The 20,973-nt window shown below is 46.1% G+C and overlaps 1 protein-coding gene across 7 annotated transcripts in view; it reads left to right on the plus strand.

The window, feature by feature from the left end:
• The window catches only part of slc52a3-1 (solute carrier family 52 member 3-1), a 60,421-nt gene that overhangs the window by 22,541 nt on the left and 16,907 nt on the right, over positions 1-20,973 (plus strand). For 4 of the 7 annotated variants that reach the window (XR_011948815.1, XM_072515225.1, XM_072515223.1 and 1 more), the window contains one exon: positions 17,823-17,946. Coding sequence is in view for 2 of the 7 variants with exons in the window: in XM_072515223.1 (XP_072371324.1) it covers positions 17,823-17,946 (124 nt within the window). In the remaining 5 variants the exon portion in view is untranslated. Of the gene's footprint in view, positions 1-4,328; positions 6,955-17,822; positions 17,947-20,973 lie in introns of those variants that run through there. The other 3 variants (XR_011948816.1, XR_011948817.1, XM_072515227.1) reach the window with 1 other exon arrangement.

A 20,973-nucleotide genomic window follows, 5' to 3' on the forward strand; every position in this document is an offset into this window, starting at 1 on the left:
TTTGGCAGTGTGTTTCTCGACAGCTGCATTGCTGAGATTCATCCTGCTTTTGGACCTTGGGGAGTATTTCCCTGCTGAGGCCACACTTCAGTCGACTTCCTGCACTGAATTCCTGCAGGAATGGTTCCTCACAGATCGGGGTGCCATTTTGATCAGTAGCCCTGATCTCTGCAATCCCCCCGCCCTTTCAGGCACCCTCCGCCCCTGCTTTCTGGATCCCAATGCATATCCCAACCTTCTAGGGTCCCTAGAAATCCCCCTCACCCCGCAATAATAGGTAAGGCCTTCCCATATCTGACCCTGGCAATGCCAACCTGGCACCATGGCAATGGCACCTGGGCAGTCCCACCTGGGCACTCAAACAGTGCCTGGGTAGCATTGCCAGGTTGGCAGTGCCAAGAGCCTGGCTGCCAGGGGAGTGCCAGGGTACCACCCTGCCCTGTCCCCGACCACCCTGGGGTCTCTAATGGCCTGCGCGATACCCCTGAGGTGCCACCACATCTGGTCCATGATGTCGAAACCAGTGCTAACTGACGCCCGGTTGAGGTCTCACTGGCACGGCCGTTGACTCCAGGGTGAAAACCGCGTCTGGGTGTTTAAATGAGCCATGCTGATCTGGGTCACACCCAACAAGGGGGGGAATACAGATCACGTCGGGTGAAGAGAGTCGGGGGACCCGCATTCGAACCGGCGCAAAGCCCGATTTGGGCCTCTCGCGGGATTCACCCATAGCGCCAGGATCCACGCCGGCAGAAACGTGCCTGTAGTCTTTATAAACTGTCTTCATGGTTTGATCTCCATCTCCCAACTGAACAATCTCTGCTTTTCCGCTAAAATGCCTGGGGCTCTGGCTCCTCCCATTAGTTAAACATCTTAGTAACTGAACACAAATGTTGATAATTAAATACATCACAGGGAACCCTCTTAATCCAAACAAAACTCCATTAGCCTAAGCTTTTATGATGCTTTAATTGCACCTCTAGTTCCCCAGAAAACACTAGCTGTCTTGCAACTCAGGATTTTAAAAAACATTACTGCAGCAGTCATACCCACACTAACGCAGGATTTTAACCCGTACTGCACTAAATACATATAATATCTTTCTGAAATTTCTACATTCATCATATTAGGCAGTTAAGGGTTGAATAGGCCTAAGGGAGTGTTGTTAGGCGGGCACCTAAATGCTGTCCCCATTTGAAGGAGGCAAAAAAATCATTAAAAACCCAAGACAATTTGAGAGAAAGAGTTTGCGAATTCATCGGTGACCACCACAGGCAATCGAAACCTGACCAGGGGATCACTGTAACCCTGGTACTTCCTTATTCCAGCACCTAGTCTTTTGGTTGAGGACGGTAACAGGTCCAGCTTTCCCTTGACAGAATTCAGTGAATCTGAGGAGGAATGAAGGAAAAGGGAACACAATCTTAAAATCAGAGATTGAGCATTCAGGAGGGGAATCATGAAATAATGGCTGGAGGTCTCCAGCCTTGCCCGTTGGTGGGGTCTCCTGCTCCTTCCAACAGTAGCCTCCCCCACTATCCCACTATGGGTTTTCTGGCGGGGGGGGGGGGGGGGGGGGGTGGGTGCAAACAACTGGACACCCCATTGACAGTGGCGGGACGGGGAAGATCCCAGTGGCAAGCTGCCTCCATCACCGTGAACATGTGGAGGGAAGTAGATTTGAAGTCCAGATCAGTCATGATCTGAACAGGTTTGATGGGCTGAATGGCCTCCTCCAATCATATGGTAGAGTGCAGCCACTGGGCTTGGGTTTCTCATTTTCATCATTTTCATGTGAGCAAATTTGCACATTTTTAATCAGAATAAATTGTTCTGCCTTGTGGAAAGTTTAATGATAGATCTGTTATTCTGAAAGAAATGCTGACTTGCTGAATTCTGAGTGTGCCGTGTAGTGTGTTTTATGGATCAATGAACATCAGCTTGGGACTATAATTGGGGGTTTTATTAGCAACAAGAGACAGATCTAACCTAATATTCCAGATAATCTGATGGTTCCGGTATTGCTGGCCCATTGGAGATGCCTGATCTGAATTTTTTTAAAAAAATTGCTCATGGGGTGTGAGCATCACTGGCAAGGTCACTGTTGGTGTGTCCATCCCTAATTGCAGTTGAGGAGGTGACCGTGAGCCACCTTCTTGAATCGCTACAGGTCACCTGTTTTGGTACACTCACCATTCTCGGGGAGATCCCAGATTTTGAACCTGACGGTGAAGGAATGGAGATATAGTTCAAAGTCAGGATGATTAATGGTTTGGAGGGGAACTTGCAGGTGATGCAACACAAAATAAATGAATTAACGGCACAAATTTGAGGTTAGTGGGTAAGATCTAATTACAGATCACAGAATCACAGAATTTACAGTGCAGAAGGAGGCCATTCGGCCCATCGAGTCTGCACCGGCCCTTGGAAAGAGCACCCTATCCCCACACTTCCACCCTATCCCTGTAACCCCACCTTACCTTTTTTGGACACTAAGGGCAATTTAGCATGGCCAATTCACCTACCCCTGCACATCTTTGGACTGTGGGTGAAAACCGGAGCACCCGGAGGAAACCCACACAGACACGGGGAGAACTTGAAGACTCCGCACAGACAGTGACCCAAGCCGGGAATCGAACCTGGGACCCTGGCGCTGTGAGGCCATTGTGCTAACCACTGTGCTACCATGCTGCCCAATAATAATAATAACCATTACTGATACATGGTTACAAGGAGATCGAAACTGGGAACTAAATATTCAGGATTTTGTGACTTTTCATAACACCGGGCAGCAAGGAAAGGATAGTGGGGTAGCTCTCTTTGTATGAGATAGAATAAGTATAACAAGAAATGATTGGAAGATGCAGAATCCATATAGGAGGAGGTAAGAAATAACAAGGGAAGAAGACAAAATGAAAGCAAATTACTGCGGATACAAGTGGCAAAGGGAAGAAGACATTGGTGGGAGTAATCTAATTGCCCCAAAACAGTAGCTATACTGTAGTTTGGCGAATACATCAGGATATAATAAAGGATTGGGAAAATCAATTTGCAGGGGATGAATGAGGAAGAATTCATAGAGTGTATTTGGGACAGTTTCCTAGAACAATATATTGTGGATCCAACCAGAGACCATGGTGTTTTTGATCTGGTAATGCGTACTGTGCAGGTTTAAAAACACAATCTCAGAATAAAATATCCCCGAGGAAATAGTGACCATAATATGGTATAATTTAGCATTCAATTTGAGGGTGAGACACTTGGGTCAGAAACAACTTTGCTAAACTTAAATGAGAGTAATTACAAAGGAATGAGGGCAGAGTTGGCTGCAATGGACTGGGAAAGGAGTTTAGCAGGAAAGATAGTTGATCAGCAATGATAAACAGTTATGAAAATTGTTCATGACTCACAATAAAATATATCCCAGTGAGGAAGAAGGATTCTAGGAAGGAGATAAATCAACCATGGGTAACCAAGGATGTTAAAGATAGTATTAAACTGGGCAGCACGGTGGTGGAGTGGGTTAGCCCTGTTGCTTCACGGCGCCGAGGTCCCAGGTTCGATCCCGGCTCTGGGTCACTGTCCGTGTGGAGTTTGCACATTCTCCCCATGTTTGCGTGGGTTTCGCCCCCACAACCCAAAGATGTGCAGGGTAGGTGGATTGGCCACGCTAAATTGCCCCTTAATTGGAAAAAATTAATTGGGTACACTAAATTTATGAAAAAAAAAGATAGTATTAAACTGAAAAAAACAATACAAGTGGCAGAGATTAATAGTAAGCCAGACGATTGCGAAAGTTTTAAAACTCAGCAAAAGTGACCAAAAAGTTAATAAAGGCGAGAAGATAAACTATGAGAACAAATTGTAAGGGGCTGTTTAGCACAGGGCTAAATCGCTGACTTTGAAAGCAGACCAAGGCAGGCCAGCAGCACGGTTCAATTCCCGTAACAGCCTCCCCGAACAGGCGCCGGAATGTGGCGACTCGGGACTTTTCACAGTAACTTCATTTGAAGCCTACTTGTGACAATAAGCAATTTTAATTTTCCTAGTTCTTATGATCTTATGAATAAAGGGAATCGGGGATATGGTGTACGGGCCGGAGAGTGGAGCTGAGTCCACAAAGATCAGCCATGATCTCATTAAATGGCGGAGCAGGCTCGAGGGGCCAGATGGCCTACTCCTGTTCCTAGTTCTTATGTAAATTAGCAAGTAATAAAGAAGTGGAGCAAAATCTTTGAATAATTTTAAGACATAGATGGGTTGATTCAACATATCTAAGAGCATGTTTGCACGTTCATCTTTGAATTTCTTGGGTGGTACAATTTCAGCTCAAGGTGTCAGGCCAGACAATGAAAACATATCTGAAATACAGAACATGCAGCAGCCGAAAGATGAAAAAGCTGTGCTTCGATTTCTGAGATTCATTCATTTCTTCGGGAAATTCATTTCAAACTTATTGACGAGGATGTCAGCTCTACGAATCTTAGTCAGATAAACTACAGAGTTTGAGTGGACTCCACGCCACCAGGATGAATGGGTGGACCTCAAGCATCAATTGATGACAGCTCCTATTCTGACTTTTTTTGATCCAACCAAACCTACAAAGATCTCAATCGACACCAGTCAAGATGGAATTGGTGTGGGACTACTTCAGCAAGACAACCAAAGAGACTGGGTTCCAGTAGCATACGCATCCAGAACGATGACCGCCACGGAGTGCAGGCATGCACAAATTGAAAAAGAGTGTCTTCGGCTGATCACAGGTATATCAAAGTTTCACGACTATGCGTACGGGCTACTTACGTTCTTCATAGAAACCGATCACAGACCACTGGTCAATATCATTGATAAAAACCACAATGAGCTGAGTCCTTTCCTGCAAAGAATGATGATGAAGTTGAGGAGTTATGACTTCACACTAGTCTATACTCCTGGAAAAGACCTCATCATAGCCGACACACTATCTAGATCCATCAATATTGAACGCTCACCTCCTGAGTCCATTGATAAAATAGAAGCTCAATTACAGTTGTACAAGGAAAATCTTCCGGCATCTGACGAAAAATTGCAGCAAATTCATCTTGAGACAAAAAAAGATGCGACCTTGCTACAAGTAATACATCATCTCCAGCATGGTTGGCCAAAAGGACACTCCACAGTTCCAAAACATACAGGCAGAACTAACTGTTGTGGATGGGCTGCTACTAAGAAATGACCAAATCGTCAATCCGCTAACTCTCAGGTCAGAATTGCTCAGCAAGATCCACGAAGGACAACTCGGAATCGAGAAGTGCAAGAGAAGAGCACGGCAAGCTGTATATTGGCCGGGAATAAATAAACGACATGGTAATGATGTGTACCACATGTCAAAAACATCAACCAGCACAATGTAAGGAGACGCTCCAGTAGCATGAAATAGCTACGTCACCGCGGACGAAAGCAGGCATTTAATTATTCCATGCTAAAGGGAGAGACTATGTTCTCATCATAGACTACTACTACAATTTTCCTGAAGTGGTAAAATTTCCAGATCACACTTCCACGTCAGTGACCAAGGCTTGTAGGGAGACATTTGCGAGACATTGAATTCCGCAAACCATTATGTCAGATAATGGTTTCTGCTTCGTGAATTGGGAGTGGACTGACTTCTCAAAAAGATATAATTTCTTAAAAAAAAAAATTTAGAGTACCCAATTCACTTTTTCCAGTTAAGGGACAATTTAGCGTGGCCAATTCACCTACAATGCACATCTTTGGGTTGTGGGGGCGAAACCCACGCAAACACTGGGAGAATGTGTAAACTCCACACTGACAGTGACCCAGAGCCGGGATCGAACCTGGGACCTCGGCGACATGAGGCAGCTGTGCTACCACTACGCTACCATGCTGCACCCCCCCAAAATAATTTCAACCATATAACCTTGAGTCCGCACTTTCCTCAGTCAAGCGGCAAAGTAGAGAAAGGCGTGCACATTGTAAAGCAATTAATAAGCAAGGCAAGTGATTCACAATCCGATATTCACTTGGCTTTACTTACGTACAGAGTCTCACCATTAAGCTCTGGGCTATCTCCGGCTCAAATGCTTTTCATTCATGAAGTGAGAACAACAGCTACCCACGATACAAATTAGCAATCCAGATCAATCATGTGTGTTGAGTAAGATTACACAACAACGCAACAAACAATGACATTATTATGATCTACACGCGATACCACTGAAACCACTAGAAGCTGTTCGACTTTGACATCCAGAAGGAGGATGGTCTCAAACCACCGCTGTGACCAGACAAGCAGCACCATGTTCATATGTTGTGAAAACTGCAGAGGGTGTACTAATTCGACAAAATAGACGAGACTTTTTAAAAATTCAAATTCCTCAACCTGTATTTCCAGCGTTGAATTTACATCAATCTCTTAACCAGCAGAACTTGCATTTAAATAAACCAACTGACATTGATCAGAAGGACATAAAGAAAATCAGCTACTCCAAGTCAACTGAGAAGATCAAGTAGACGACGACGTAAACCCAATCGTTTAAACTTGTGAAAATTGAACTGATTGATTAATTAACTCTGTATAATGCATGACAAACTGCATCGTTTCTTTGTGTACAATTTTCTTTACAGCATATAGAAAAAATGTAATACAAAAAAAGGGGGATGCAGTGATCTCTGTATATGTAAATACATGAAGGATTAATGTGTAGTCAATGCAGTCAGATGGTCACGAGAGGGCAACACTAACAGGGCGTATATAAACAACCACAATCTGTTTTCCTGCTGTCTTTGGATGTGTTGTAGCTGGAGGACAGAAGTATAACAAGCTCAGAGTGTAAAGTATATTATTCATTGTTAATCTAAATCTATCTTGTTTAATTCGACTACTAGTAAAAGTATTGAAGAAAAGAACTCACAAGTAAACTGATTAGGTACTCAATAAATTATTTGTTATCACTGGATGACTTTGAGTATTTATCATCAAAGCTAACTTCAACTCGGCATAAACAAATAAGTAACAACTATTACTACCAAGTAATATAACAGTTAGCACTGTTGCTTCACAGCTCCAGGGTCCCAGGTTCGATTCCTGCTTGAGTCACTGTCTGTGCGGAGTCTGTACATTCTCCCCGTGTCTGCGTGGGTTTCCTCCGGGTGCTCCAGTTTCCTCCCACAAGTCCCAAAAGATGTAATTGTTAGGTGAATTGGACATTCTGAATTCTCCCTCTGTGTCCCCGAACAGGCACTGGAATGTGGCGACGAGGGGATTTTCACAGTAACCTCATTGCACTGTTAATGTAGGCCTACCTGTGACAATAGTAAAGATTATTATTAGATTATTATTACTTGCCGATTATAAAATGCTCTCCCGATTTCGGGGTAAGTCAGGTCTGCCTACAGCTTCGAACAGTTGTTCTCATCTGGTCAAAGTACAGTTAACTCAGTGGTGAAATTTTGGATATAACCATTAACAACTGGCATTTGCGATATGCGAACTTCCTGTCTGATTACATTACTCTTTGATTTTATTGCCTACTTTGTATGGTGGAGACATAATCCTAACGCCAGAATGCCCGCTCGAAGCACAGGGGACTTTATTAAGAACCATGGTAGCACAGAGTGATGTGAATTTTATCCTGTAGCTGACCTGTGTGACCTGACAGTGCTAGATGCTGATACTGATGTAAACATTGGAAAACATTGCAAGCACACACTGGCATTCAGTTCAAATTTCCCACTGTTTGTTCATTTGTTTTTTTAAATTTCCGGATAGATTTCTTTGGTCATTTTATTTTGCCTCTTACGGTCTAGTAACCAGCAGTTTACTTTTTGGAGGTTATTCATCTATATGGTGTGGATGTCACTGGCTAGACCAGCAATTTATTGCTCATCCCCAACTGTCCTTGAGAACGTGGTGACGAGCTGTCTTCTTGAACCGCTACAGTCCATGTGGTGTAGGTACACCCATGATGCTGTTAGAGTGTTCATGGATTTTGATCTAGCAACAGTGAAGAAACCACGATCTATTTCCAAGTAAGGATTGTGCGTGGCTTGGAGGGAAACTTGCAGGTGGTGGTGTTCCTTGTTCTGTTGCCCTCGTCCTTCTAGGTGGTCGAGGCCTTGGGTTTGGGATGTGCTGGTGAAGGAGTCTTGGTGAGGTGTGGCAGTGCACTTGTAGATGGCACACACTGATGTCACTGTGGTGGAGGGAGTAAATGAATAAGGCGGTGGCTGGGGTGCTGATCAAGCGGACTGATTGTCCTAGCTGGTGTTGAGTTTCTCAAGTTTTAATGGAGTCGTACTCATCCAGGTAAGTGGAGAATATTCTATCACACTCCTGGCTTGTTACATTTTGGTTCAGAGACAAGATTATGGTCATAAATTTCCTGCTTGTCTGATTATGTTTCCTCAAGTATAAGTCAGCGACAAAGTTAGGTCCTTCTTCAGCAGATGCAACAAAATGTTATAGATGCGCAAAAGAGATACAATGCATTGTGAGACCATTTAAACATGAATTGAATTATGGCCAAATAAGGCAATTTTTCAACAATCACATTTGGATAACGCTTCGAATGTGGAAAATGTTTCCAAGGCACTTCAAAGGGGAATAGTTCATCAGAAATTTGATCCAGGGCAAATAGGGTGAGATTAGGGGCTGTTTAGCACAGGGCTAAATCGCTGGCTTTGAAAGCAGACCAAGGCAGGCCAGCAGCACGGTTCAATTCCCGTAACAGCCTCCCCGAACAGGTGCCGGAATGTGGCGACTAGGGGCTTTTCACAGTAACTTCATTTGAAGCCTACTTGTGACAATAAGCGATTTTCATTTCATTAGGACAGGTGATCAAAAGCTGGATGGAAGAAAGATTTTCTGAAGCATCGAAAGGAAGCGACAGGTAATGGAGATGGGTACATGGAATCTTCGGGTTAGATGTTCTTCAGGGCAGCACGGTGGCATTGTGGATAGCGCAATTGCTTCACAGCTCCAGGGTCCCAGGTTCGATTCCGGCTTGGGTCACTGTCTGTCCGGAGCCTGCACATCCTCCCCGTGTGTGCGTGGGTTTCCTCCGGGCGCTCCGGTTTCCTCCCACAGTCCAAAGATGTGCAGGTTAGGTGGATTGGCCATGATAAATTGCCCTTAGTGTCCAAAATTGCCCTTAGTGTTGGGTGGGGTTACTGGGTTACTGGATTATGGGGATAGGGGGGAGGTGTTGACCTTGGGTAGCGTGCTCTTTCCAAGAGCCAGTGCAGACTCGATGGGCCGAATGGCCTCCTTCTGCACTGTAAATTCTATGTCTAAAGGTGTGGCCTGAATGAATGCGAAGGGAATCGGGGTGCACAAAGGAACCAGGATATGGAGGAACGACCTTGTAGGGTTGTAGGACTGGAGGAGATTATAGCAATAGGGAGAGGCCATGGAATGAGTTGAGAGCTTTAAATGGAGGCATGTGGAGACCAGAGGTCAGTGTGGGCCAGCAAACAGGTGGGCGATGGGTGAATACGACTTGGCACATGTACATGAGCAGGAGCTCTGGTAGAGCACCGTCGAGCTGAAGTTTATCCGAAGCATAAAATGGGCGGCCGACGAGCAGAGCATTGGGATAGTTGAGTCTGGAGGTGACACACGCGTGGATGAGGCTTCCAGCAGCAGATGAGCTGAAACAGCCAGAGATAGATGCTACATTGTTTGCAGCCACTCAGGAAATTCCCAAAGACAATCATGAATGGGGAAACAAATGCTGGTCTTGCCAGTGACACCCTCATATCGGGTAAAGAAAAAAAATTACAAAATTATCCAGCCTGACATGATACGTGCAGTTGCCAACTATGCATTTTGATAACCTTGGTAGCCACCAAGGGCATTAGGTTTGTGGAATACTTCCAAAGGCGCATTCATTTTTTTCTTTGATTTATGACTCAGAGAACCTGTGCCCTTATGAGTAATGAATGAGAATTGCTACATGCGGAGGTCTCATCAGTGTCAATGTGGATGTCTCAGCTCCAGATAGAAAGTCAAAAGTACCTCCTGAAATCATGGCACAGTGTGTGAACCTTTTACTGCATCGGCATAAGCCTATACACCTGCTGTAAACTACAGCTGTGCGTTCTTAGGTTGGAAAAAGCACACAGAAAACGACACACTGCAAAACTTGTGAAAGATAGGCCCCTTGGATTTGTCGAACACACTGGGTAGCGACCATCTGCTTCCGTTATCCCATTAGGCGTTAGAAACTAGAGTCAAGTCAACACCGTCAGAACTGGCAAGGTGGATACCCAGCAAGTTCGATTCCAGTTTTAAAAATGCCACTTTAAATTAAGAATGAAATCTCACTTGAATTTAGAAAACCAAACAAATTCCCACTTCGCACTGGGTTTTGAAAACAGCAATTCATAGCTGGCAGCTCAGGATTTATTGGTGATCGAAGTGATTCATTGTTTTGCATCACCATATTTTCAAATGTCCAAAGTTGGTTGAAATCAGAAGCCGTACAAATGGGCATTTGAAATCTCTTGCTAGAGTTTCCTGAGCCTCGTCTATCAGTCGCTTAGATTTTGCTCTCTCTTTGCAATCATTCTCTAAGTACGTTTTTTCTGTTCTCATCTCCATTAGCTCCTTTGTATCCTGTAAATAGTTAAAAGCTCACTTGGGCAATTCCATTGTCAGAGGTGAAACAGATAAAAAGTTACATCAACAAAGTCAGAACAATTTGTTTTTACGAATCATGGGGGTGTCCAGGCAGAGCAGATAATTCAAAACTGTTGTCATTGGCAGAAGGGTCGGCACCAGACGCCAGTCTAAGAATCAAAAATGACTTGAAGAGTGTTTCAATGCGGAAGTGGTTAGGTCATGCAAGGCTGCGCCCCCGAGTGTGGCGGAGGCAGATTCAGTCATGGCTTTCAAAAGGGGAATGGGACTGAAGCAAGAAAAATGTGAAGGGATATGGGGGAAAGGAAGGGTAGTGGGACTGGCTGAGTTGCTCTTGCAAAGGACTGGCACACCAGTTTGAATGGTGTTGTAAACATTCTATGATTTTATATGGCTCCTTCAACATAATGAAACACCCCAAGGTGCTTCACAAAGGCATTACAGTGGCATGGAATCCAGCTCAATGGAGTTTTGCCTCAACAGAATACTTGGAGATGATTTTATGTTGGTAGCCTCACATTTTGCATGGTCCCTTAAGACATATCTCCCTGAATACAGTTATTTTCCTCCCTCCTCATTCAAACTTCTTAACAAGGCTCTCACCTGCAGACATTCATTCGTGCCTGCTCACCTTTTCTGCACAGTGGAAGCAACAAATTGCGACAGAGGAGTCTTTAAGACAGAGATCATTGAATTTACAGTGCAGAAGGAGGCCATTCAGCCCATCGAGCCTGCACCGGCCCTTGGAAAAAGCACCCTACCTAAGCCCACACCCCCACCCTATCCCCGTAACCCAGTAACCCCACCCAACTCAACCCAATCTTCTTGGACACTAAGGGCAATTTAGCATGGCCAATCCACCTAACCTGCACATTTTTTGGACTGGGGAAGGAAACCAGAGCACCCGGAGGAAACCCACGCAGACCACGGGGAGAAAGTGTGAATTCCGCACAGTGACCGAAGCCGGGAATCAAACCTGGGACCCTGGAGCTGTGAAGCAACTGTGCTAACCACTGTGCTACCGTGCCCCCCTGAGGATGAGCAATATATCAGCGATGATCGAATGCCGGAGCAGACCCGATGAGCCAAACGGCCTAATTCTGCTCTTATATCTTACGGTCTTAGTCGAATAAAGCTGACAGCACTATGATGTGAATGGAGCAGGCAGTGGTTGTAAGAATATAAGAACTAGGAGCAGGAGTAGGCAATTCGGCGCCTCGAGCCTGCTCCACCATTCAATGCGTCCATGGCGGATCTCATACGATGATGGCTTATCATGGTTAAAATAAACACAGAGGATTGGTAATACTAGGACAGGCATAGGCTGCAATATTTTCAGAAAAGAAGCTGGAAAGCCCATACACTACTGTTGGGCATCAACCCTGCTTCATGTTCATATTCCCTGGAATTAGCTCTCCTACTTCTAGGGAGACACCCAGCCTATTAGATCCATTCAGAATTGTGAAGACTTCTATTAGGTCACCCTTCAACATTACGATTAAACCACTTTGGGCCAAATTGCCCCAGAAATCGGCAAAGTCCGATTTTGAGCAGATCAAAGTGGCATTTGACCGCCTGAAGACAATGGCAGCTTTTTATGTTATATCATGCAGCATTTAGTATGAAAATGCGGAGGTGTAGGTTTCACATCGGATTTCTGGCGGCAGCCTCTAATTCCCCCACGCAGCCATCATCTCAGTGCTTGAATAACCGGGACGCCACATTTAAAGGTGGTCCCTACACACAGCTGGTACACTTCAAGTCAGAGGAAACCACTGGGAAGACAAGGTAGCCAAGCCCAGGAAGCCTCGGTTTCCTGCCCTTCCCACCCTTCAGTCGTTCAATGTGGTTCACCAGCACCGCGAGGCAGCCATGAAGAAGCTGCTGTGCAGACTTGCCTGTGTCCTACCTCCCTCCAAAGACGCAGATTTGTTCCGCAAGCAGAGCGCCAGCTTGAGTGAACTCATCGCCATGCATGCCTCGGAGTTTTGCTCACCAGATTCTGACATCACTGCACGGTGGGAGTTAAATTTGACATTGGGGTATGATTCCAGTGTATAGGCCCGATAATGATATGCAAATGCATTATAATGATATGGACGGCACAGTAGCACAGTGGGTTAGCACTGTTGCTTCACAGTGCCTGGCATCCGGGTTCGATTCCCGGCTTGGGTCACTGTCTATGCGGAGTCTACACATTCTCCGCGTGTCAGCGTGGGTTTTCTCTGGATGCTCCGGTTTCCTCCCACGAGTCCCGTAAGACGTGCTTGTTCGGTGAATTGGACATTCTGAATTCTCCCTCCGTGTACCCGAACAGGCGCCGGAGTGTGGCGACTAGGGGATTTTCACAGTAACTTCATTGCAGTGTTGATGTGAGCCTACTTGTGACTCTAATAAAGATTATTATTATTATGCCATTCCTGATGTTGCATGGTGGGAAATGGGTACCACCACTTGACGAGGGGTGGGGGGGTGAGGGAGCAATCGCATCCTGCAGTCGTTCTGCCGGAAAAATGCTTCCGGGACCTTCTTGCGATATTTTCCAGTCACGTTGCTAACACGCCAACTGCGAACAGGAGCAGAAAATCCCAGCCTTATTTCTGCCCCCTATCACCCAACTCCCACCCTACCTCTTCGCAGTCACCATAATCTCCTGAAAGTATGAAAGAAACAGAGGAGTAAGTCCAGGATTTCTAAGAAAAAAGGCATTCTGCAAGATTTCTCTCTGAAACCCTCAGGAGATCAAGACGAGGTCAGGAGATATGGTCAAAGGCCGATATCACTAAGGGAGTTGAATAAACGTTGAGGTGAACCAATTGCCTGCAGGGCGTGTGCATGTTTGTCTGAACTAAATAGTATCAGTTTGGAACTTGCAATAGACACTCGATAGAACTTTCTTTGAAGCAATGCCAAAAAAATGTTCTAATGAGAAATGTGTTACAAAGAACATCAACTGCACAGTTTCTCTTGGACAAGGCAACTTAAGGAGTGTCTTTGAGAAAAGGGCATCATGCCCTAAGCCAGGGTGATGAACTCTTCTTAAATAAACAGTTTCTGGAACAGACCTCTTCATTCACCTGAGGAAGGAGCAGCGCTCCGAAAGCTAGTGACATCGAAACAAACCTGTTGGACTTTAACCTGGTGTTGTAAGACTTCGTACTGTGCTCACCCCAGTCCAACGCCGGCATCTCCACATCATAAATAAACTACGGAATGCTTTGACCATGGGGCCAGGTGAGGGTCGGAGTTGGGGGGGGGGGGGGCTATTTTTCTGATGACTGTGAGACCAAGTGAGAGTGGATGGTGGGGGTGGGGGGAAATCTTGAGACCATAATTGCAAAGGAGGAAGTTTTAAAAATCAACTAAAAATTATTATTTATCGCGTTGAGTTCCAACATTATCGCCTCTCTGTTACACAACCCCACTCAGTTACAGTTCCCATTCGGATCACTCAAACTCACCCTGGATATTCCCTGGATATTCCCTGGCTCAGTCTCCCTTTCGGTTATGTTGGCTCCATAGGCCAGTGGGCTCTAACCTTTTTTACATCATGGCACACCTTTATACGAAAAAAGATTTTGAGGCACACCTCCCATTTTCTCCAACTGAACTGCCCTCTTGCAAAAAGCCTTGTGTCTCCAAACCTCCCAAAAACACAGTAAGAAGTCTTACAACACCAGGTTAAAGTCCAACAGGTTTGTTCCGATGTCACTAGCTTTCGGAGCGCTGCTCCTTCCTCAGGTGAATGAAGAGGTACGTTCCAGAAACATATATATAGATAGATTCAAAGATGCCAGACAATGCTTGGAATGCGAGCATTAGCAGGTGATTAAATCTTTACAGATCCAGAGATGGGGTAACCCCAGGTTAAAGAGGTGTGAATTGTGTCAAGCCAGGACAGTTGGTAGGATTTCACAGGCCAGATGGTGGGGGATGAATGTAATGTGACATGAATCCCAGGTCCCGGTTTAATTAGATGCAACAACCATCATGGTATAGATTTAAGGAAGGGTCATAAAATCTCTTTCTTTCCTATTTTTTCTCCCCGTATCTCCTTTAGCCTTTTCTCATCTCTTCTTTTTAAACTCTCTCTCTCGCTCACGCACACTTCCCTGCTGGAGAGGTGAACTCTGAGGCAGTGAGTCCAGGCTGAGGTTTGAACATGGAATGAGAAGGGATGTTAGCCCAATTAGACTCAGGACAGCTAGTTTGTAAGTAGCTTCTGGCTGGGAAACAGAAATCTGGGGCGAAATTCTCTGGAAACGGCGCGATGTCCGCCGACTGGCGCCCAAAACGGCGCAAATCAGACGGGCATCGCGCCGCCCCAACGGTGCGGAATGCTCCGCATCTTTGGGGTTCCGAGCCCCAACCTTAAGGGGCTAGGTCGGCGCCGCCCGAATTTCCGCCCCGCCAGCTGGCGGAAAAGGCCTTTGGTGCCCCGCCAGCTGGCGCGGAAATGACATCTCCGGGCGGCGCATGCGTGGGAGCGTCAGCGGCCGCTGACAGCTTCCCACGCATGCGCAGTGGAGGGAGTCTCTTCTGCCTCCGCCATGGTGGAGACCGTGGCGAAGGCGGAAGGGAAAGAGTGCCCCCACGGCACAGGCCCGCCCGCGGATCGGTGGGCCCCGATCGCGGGCCAGGCCACCTGGGGCCAGATCGCCCTGCGCCCCCCCTCCAGGTGCCCGGAGCCCGCCAACGCCGCCTTCTCCCGCCGGTAAGGTAGGTGGTTTAATTTACGCCGGTGGGACAGGCATTTTAGCGGCGGGACTTCGGCCCATCCGGGCCGGAGAATCGAGCGGGGGGGCCCGCCAACCGGCGCGGCGCGATTCCCGCACCCGCCGAATCTCCGGTGCCGGAGACTTCGGCAAACGGCGGGGGCGGGATTCACGCCAGCCCCCGGCGATTCTCCGACCCGGCGGGGGGGGGGGGGGGTCGGAGAACCTCGCCCCTGGTGTATCATTTTTAGTCCACATGAGAAACACAAGGAAATACTTGTATCTCACTGCAAAACAATATTTTATTCTTTCAAATGTTCCATGTGAAAAACAAATTGGCTGGCTTAATTATTTTGCAATCCTTCTTCCAAAATGGCAATGCAGTACGTGTCGGAAAATGTGTGAGATTTTGACATCCTCAACCGAGTGAGCGGGGTTTACCGCGCAACCCGTTGTGTGTTTCGCGGTGGCAGAGGCCTTTGGCCGGCGGTGGGATGTTCTGGTCCCGCCTTTATCAAAAGGTATTTCCTGTTGAATTCACCCCTTGCCGCCAGGAAACCCCCATGGCGAGAGTGTGCTGTTGTTGGGATCGGAACATCCTGCCCGCATGAACAGCTGGATAATTCCAGCCAATGGGGTGGGATTTTCCGGTGCTGCCCACCACGAGACCAGAAATACCTGCCCGAGGTCAACGGGCCTTTAAATGGTCTGTCAAGTTTTCCATCCCGCCCGCGATGATTCCAGCTGTGGGCGGGGCCAGAACATTTACCCCGCTAACTTGCTTGTGATATCCCAGGGGTCATACTAATGTTTGACAAAATCTTGGGCTGTAAAAGAACATTCCAGATGATAGAGGGTACAAGGTTCACTCACAGGAGTGACCGTGAGACTGAAAGCGAGTCATGAGAACACGTGGAGGTGGGTAGAACCCTGGAGTTTGTTGTACAGGTGGGCCACCCACCCACAGCCCTGTGGTAAACCACTGTATTGTACTGTTGTATTGCTACATGCCTGGGCTTGTCCCTGCTGGCTCCGAACCACTGTAATATATGTTCTTATAAACAGAAACTTCACTAAACACAAGCAGACAAACCAGTTGAATAAAGAGGATGTTAATCGTGACAAGACTTTGTGTTGTTGAATGTAACTCTGATGTTGAGAATCCTTCTCCAACACACACACTACTCGACAATCTATGTTCTAGCAGTATTTATTCTTCCTTCTTATTCCATACTCACAATCAGAAATGCTCCAGCTCCCGAATGCAGCACGGTAGCACAGGGGCAGCACGGTAGCATTGTGGATAGCACAATTGCTTCACAGCTCCAGGGTCCCAGGTTCGATTTCGGCTTGCGTCACTGTCTGTGCGGAGTCTGCACATCCTCCCCGTGTGTGCGTGGGTTTCCTCCGGGTGCTCCGGTTTCCTCCCACAGTCCAAAGATGTGCAGGTTAGGCGGATAGGCCTTGATAAATTGCCCTTAGTATCCAAAATTGCCCTTCGTGTTGGGTGGGGTTACTGGGTTATGGGGATAGGGTGGAGGTGTTGACCTTGGGTGGGGTGCTCTTTCCAAGGGCCGGTGCAGGCTCGATGGGCTGAATAGCCTCCTTCTGCAGTGTAAATCCTATGAAACTATGAAAACCATAATCTGTGTATTGTGGTAAACTGCGACTGTATCATATGTAATGTGGTAAACCACTGCCTGCTGGCTCCGCCTCCCCTCGGGCCCGGTATAAAAGTGGCTGGTCTCCGCCGCTGCCCCAGTTCGAGATCCGAGGCCAGGAGGCTTTCTGTTTAGTTTATTAAAGCCTCAGTTACGTTCACTGCTCGTCTCGTGTTCGTTGATGGCACATCAAGCCCACAACAGGACTGTCAGGTTTCACTTGGCATCTTAGTTGGCCCACGGGTGGGCAGGCTGCCCGCCACCTCCCGCACTGCTCGTATGCTTTCTACCTGGGAGGGGAGCTAAATTCCACCCAATGGATTGCGTCCACGGTCGGGGATACTGTGCATTATAACATAACTTAGTAATGAAATGTGTTATTTGCTCTAATTTGTAACTTGTCTCTCTCTTGTTTATTGAAAGATCATTAAAGGTTATAAAGAAAGTTCTGGTTTGATAACTTCATTGAAGCCTACATGTGACAATAAGCCATTATTATTATTATTATCATATAAGCCAGAACACACTTAAAGATGAATTGAATTCCTGAAACCTAACAGCACTGTGAGTGTACCTACAGCAGGTCTACTGCAGTGACTCAAGATGCTTCTCGCTGCCATCTTCTGAGGCAATTAGGAATTGGCAGAAAATTCCAGCCTTGCCAGTGATGCTCACATCCCATGAAAATATAATAATGTCTGGTGTGGTATCTAGCTTTGAAGCAACAGTTCATTCCGGAATGTTGCAATGAGTAGTGGACGAACGTTAAGCTGATACATTTTTTTCCTCCCTTCCATTTTGCAGATCCTTGGTGTTGCTGGGATCTCTGTCTTTTGTCGGTACAGCGTTTGGTGCCTATAACATGGCAATGGCTGCTCTGAGCCCCTGTCCTTTACTCCAACATTCGGGAGCTGGAGCATTTCTGATTGTGAGTATGGAATAAGAAGGAAGACTAAATACTGCTAGAACATAGATTGTCGAGTAGTGTGTGTGTTGGAGAAGGATTTTCAACATCAGAGTTACATTCAACAACACAAAGTCTTGTCACCATTAACATCCTCTTTATTCAACTGGTTGGTATGCTTGTGTTTAGTGAAGTTTCTGTTTATAAGAACATAAAAACATAAGAACTAGGAGCAGGAGTAGGCCATCTGGCCCCTTCGAGCCTGCTCCGCCATTCAATGAGATCATGGCTGATCTTTTGTGGACTCAGCTCCACTTTCCGGCCCGAACACCATAACCCTTAATCCCTTTATCCTTCAAAAAACTATCTATCTTTATCTTAAAAACATTTAATGAAGGAGCCTCAACTGCTTCATTGAGCAAGGAATTTCATATATTCACAACCCTTTGGGTGACGAAGTTCCTCTAAGCTCAGACCTAAATCTACTTCCCCTTATTTTGAGGCTATGCCCCCTAATTTTGCTTTCACCCGCCAGTGGAAACAACCTGCCCGCATCTATCCTATCGATTCCCTTCATAATTTTATATGTTTCTATAAGATCCCCCCGCATCCTTCTAAGTTCCAACCAGTACAGTCCCAGTCTACTCAACCTATCCTTGTAATCCAACCTCATCAGCTCTGCGATTAACCTAGTGAATCTCCTCTGCACACCCTCTAGTGCCAGTACGTCCTTTCTCAGGTAAGGAGACCAAAACTGAACACACTACTCCAGGTATGGCCTCACTAACACCTTATACAATTGCAGCATAACCTCCCTAGTCTTAAACTCCATCCCTCGAGCAATCAAGGACAAAACTCCATTTGCCTTCTTAATCTCCTGTTATACCTGTAAACCAACTTTTTGCGACTCATGTACGAGCACACCCAGGTCTCTCTGCACAGCAGCAAGTTTTAATATTTTATCATTTAAATAATAATCCCTTTTGCTGTTATTCCTACCAAAATGGATAAACCTCACATTTAGCAAGGTGAAGGATGTCAGTGTTGGGAAATGTTGGTTTTGTGACTACCCGTGATGTGTACTGCTTAGGTACCATTAAGCAGTCTTGCATAAGGTATTGAACTATGCATATATTTACAGGAGAGAGTAGAGGTATGGAGACGACTCCATGGCATGTTGCTACCTAGCTCTACACATCACCAAGGTGGGCAGAACTGGACTCAATCCCAGGTTAATCCTTAATGTACCGATCCTTACACCACAGAAAATGGAAGACTTTGCAATGTAGACACCCAGTGATGTTGCTGGAAAATTCAATTTTTCCCATGGCAACCTATGAGCAATGTTGTGAATTTAATGGTATTTTTCCCATGCGCCTACTTCTTTATTTATACAAATTCAATATTAATTAAGGCAGCAAAGGTTCCTCTGAGGCACACCATAGACAAATCCTCTCACGTGTGTTCCGTTCAATAAAAGTTGCTTTTGCTGCACTGTGCCTATTTGGGTTACACATTTAAAGTAAGCTTTGTTAAAACAGTGGAGCGAGAAATTTGACGTATAGCCCAGAGTAATTGTCAGGCTGCAGAGGGTTAGAGTTGCAGATGCCGGGTTTCTCCTCTGGTGACTACACCAATAGAATTTCTTAAACACTTTGGCACGGTTTGATGACGGCTCAGTCCTAATTTGCCAAGTGACAGGAATGACATTGGGGCCACTGGGCCCTATGTAGCAAATGGTTCTCAGGCTGCTAACCTGACAGCGGGCGCCTGAGCTGCAGGCAACTGTTGCAGAAGCTGAATTTGTTTGCAATGCAGCAGACTGCGAGAATTCTTATTGAGGAATTGCAGATCTACAGGTGTATTGACAAGGTGAATCCTGAGAAACTGTGTATGATTTCCCCGAGAGTCATTAAGTCTTGGCAGACCTTAAAGACCGATTGACATCCCCAAAATGTACAAAATGGTGTGGGGCCTGGATGGAGTGGATGGGATGGGCCGACTTACTTTAGCAGAGAGATCAGCAACTGGAGGGTGTTGATATAAAACAACTGGTAGGAGGATTAGAGAGGAGGTGAGGAAATGTTTTATCACCCAGAGGGGTTGTGGGGTCTGGAACTCACTGCCTGAAAGAGTGATAGAGGCAGGAACCCTCAACTCATTTCAAAGATGTCTGAATAACCACCTGAAATGCCACAACCTTCAGGCTATGCACCAAATCCTGCAAAGTGGGATTAGGCTGGATGACCCATTTTGTGGCCAGTGCAATATGATGGACTGAGGGGCCTCTTTCTGTACCGTAAACTTAGTTAATTCTTTATGATTCTACAAAAGCGGTCCTGAGGTGACTATTAGAAAAGGGAAAATGACTGAGCCGACCAGATCAAAAAACATAGAACAGCAGTAAAGGGACAGTACAGATTCCAGTGGTTCAAGAAAATGGCCCACTTCCACCTTCTCAATGGCAATGGGCAACAATACCTGGCCTTACCAATAATGCCCACATCACAAGAACGAATAAAGAATGAAGATAGAAATACTATACAGAGGGGGATGGGCTAAAGGCAGTCTGGATATAACTATCGCACACAGTGGTGGGGAATGTTTGGAATAGACTGCAGGGGGATGGGGGTTGTCGGGTGGAAGGTGGTAATTTAGACTGATATGAGTAATTTTAATAAGGGGTTTCCAGATATTTAATGGTTTAAGTATTGAACTGTGCGTTTGACAAGAGCATTGTGCGCAGTTCTGGAATCCACATTATAGGAGGGATGTGATAGCACTGGAAAGGGTGCAGAGATTTACCAGGGTGTTGCCTGGGCTGGAGAGTGTTAGTTATGAAGGGAGATTGGATAGACTGGGGTTGTTTTCCTTGGAGCAGAGGAGACTGAGGGTGGGTGGGTGGGGTGGGGGACATTGATACTGTTGACAGGGAGAAACCCTTCCCTTTGCAGGAGGGATCAATGACCAGGGGGCATAGATTTATGGTAGGGGCAGGAGGTTTAGAGGGAATGTGAGGAAAAACTCTTTCACCCAGAGAGTGGTGGGAGT

This window comes from Scyliorhinus torazame, chromosome 8, assembly GCF_047496885.1.
Source record: "Scyliorhinus torazame isolate Kashiwa2021f chromosome 8, sScyTor2.1, whole genome shotgun sequence".
Lineage (NCBI taxonomy): Eukaryota > Metazoa > Chordata > Chondrichthyes > Carcharhiniformes > Scyliorhinidae > Scyliorhinus > Scyliorhinus torazame.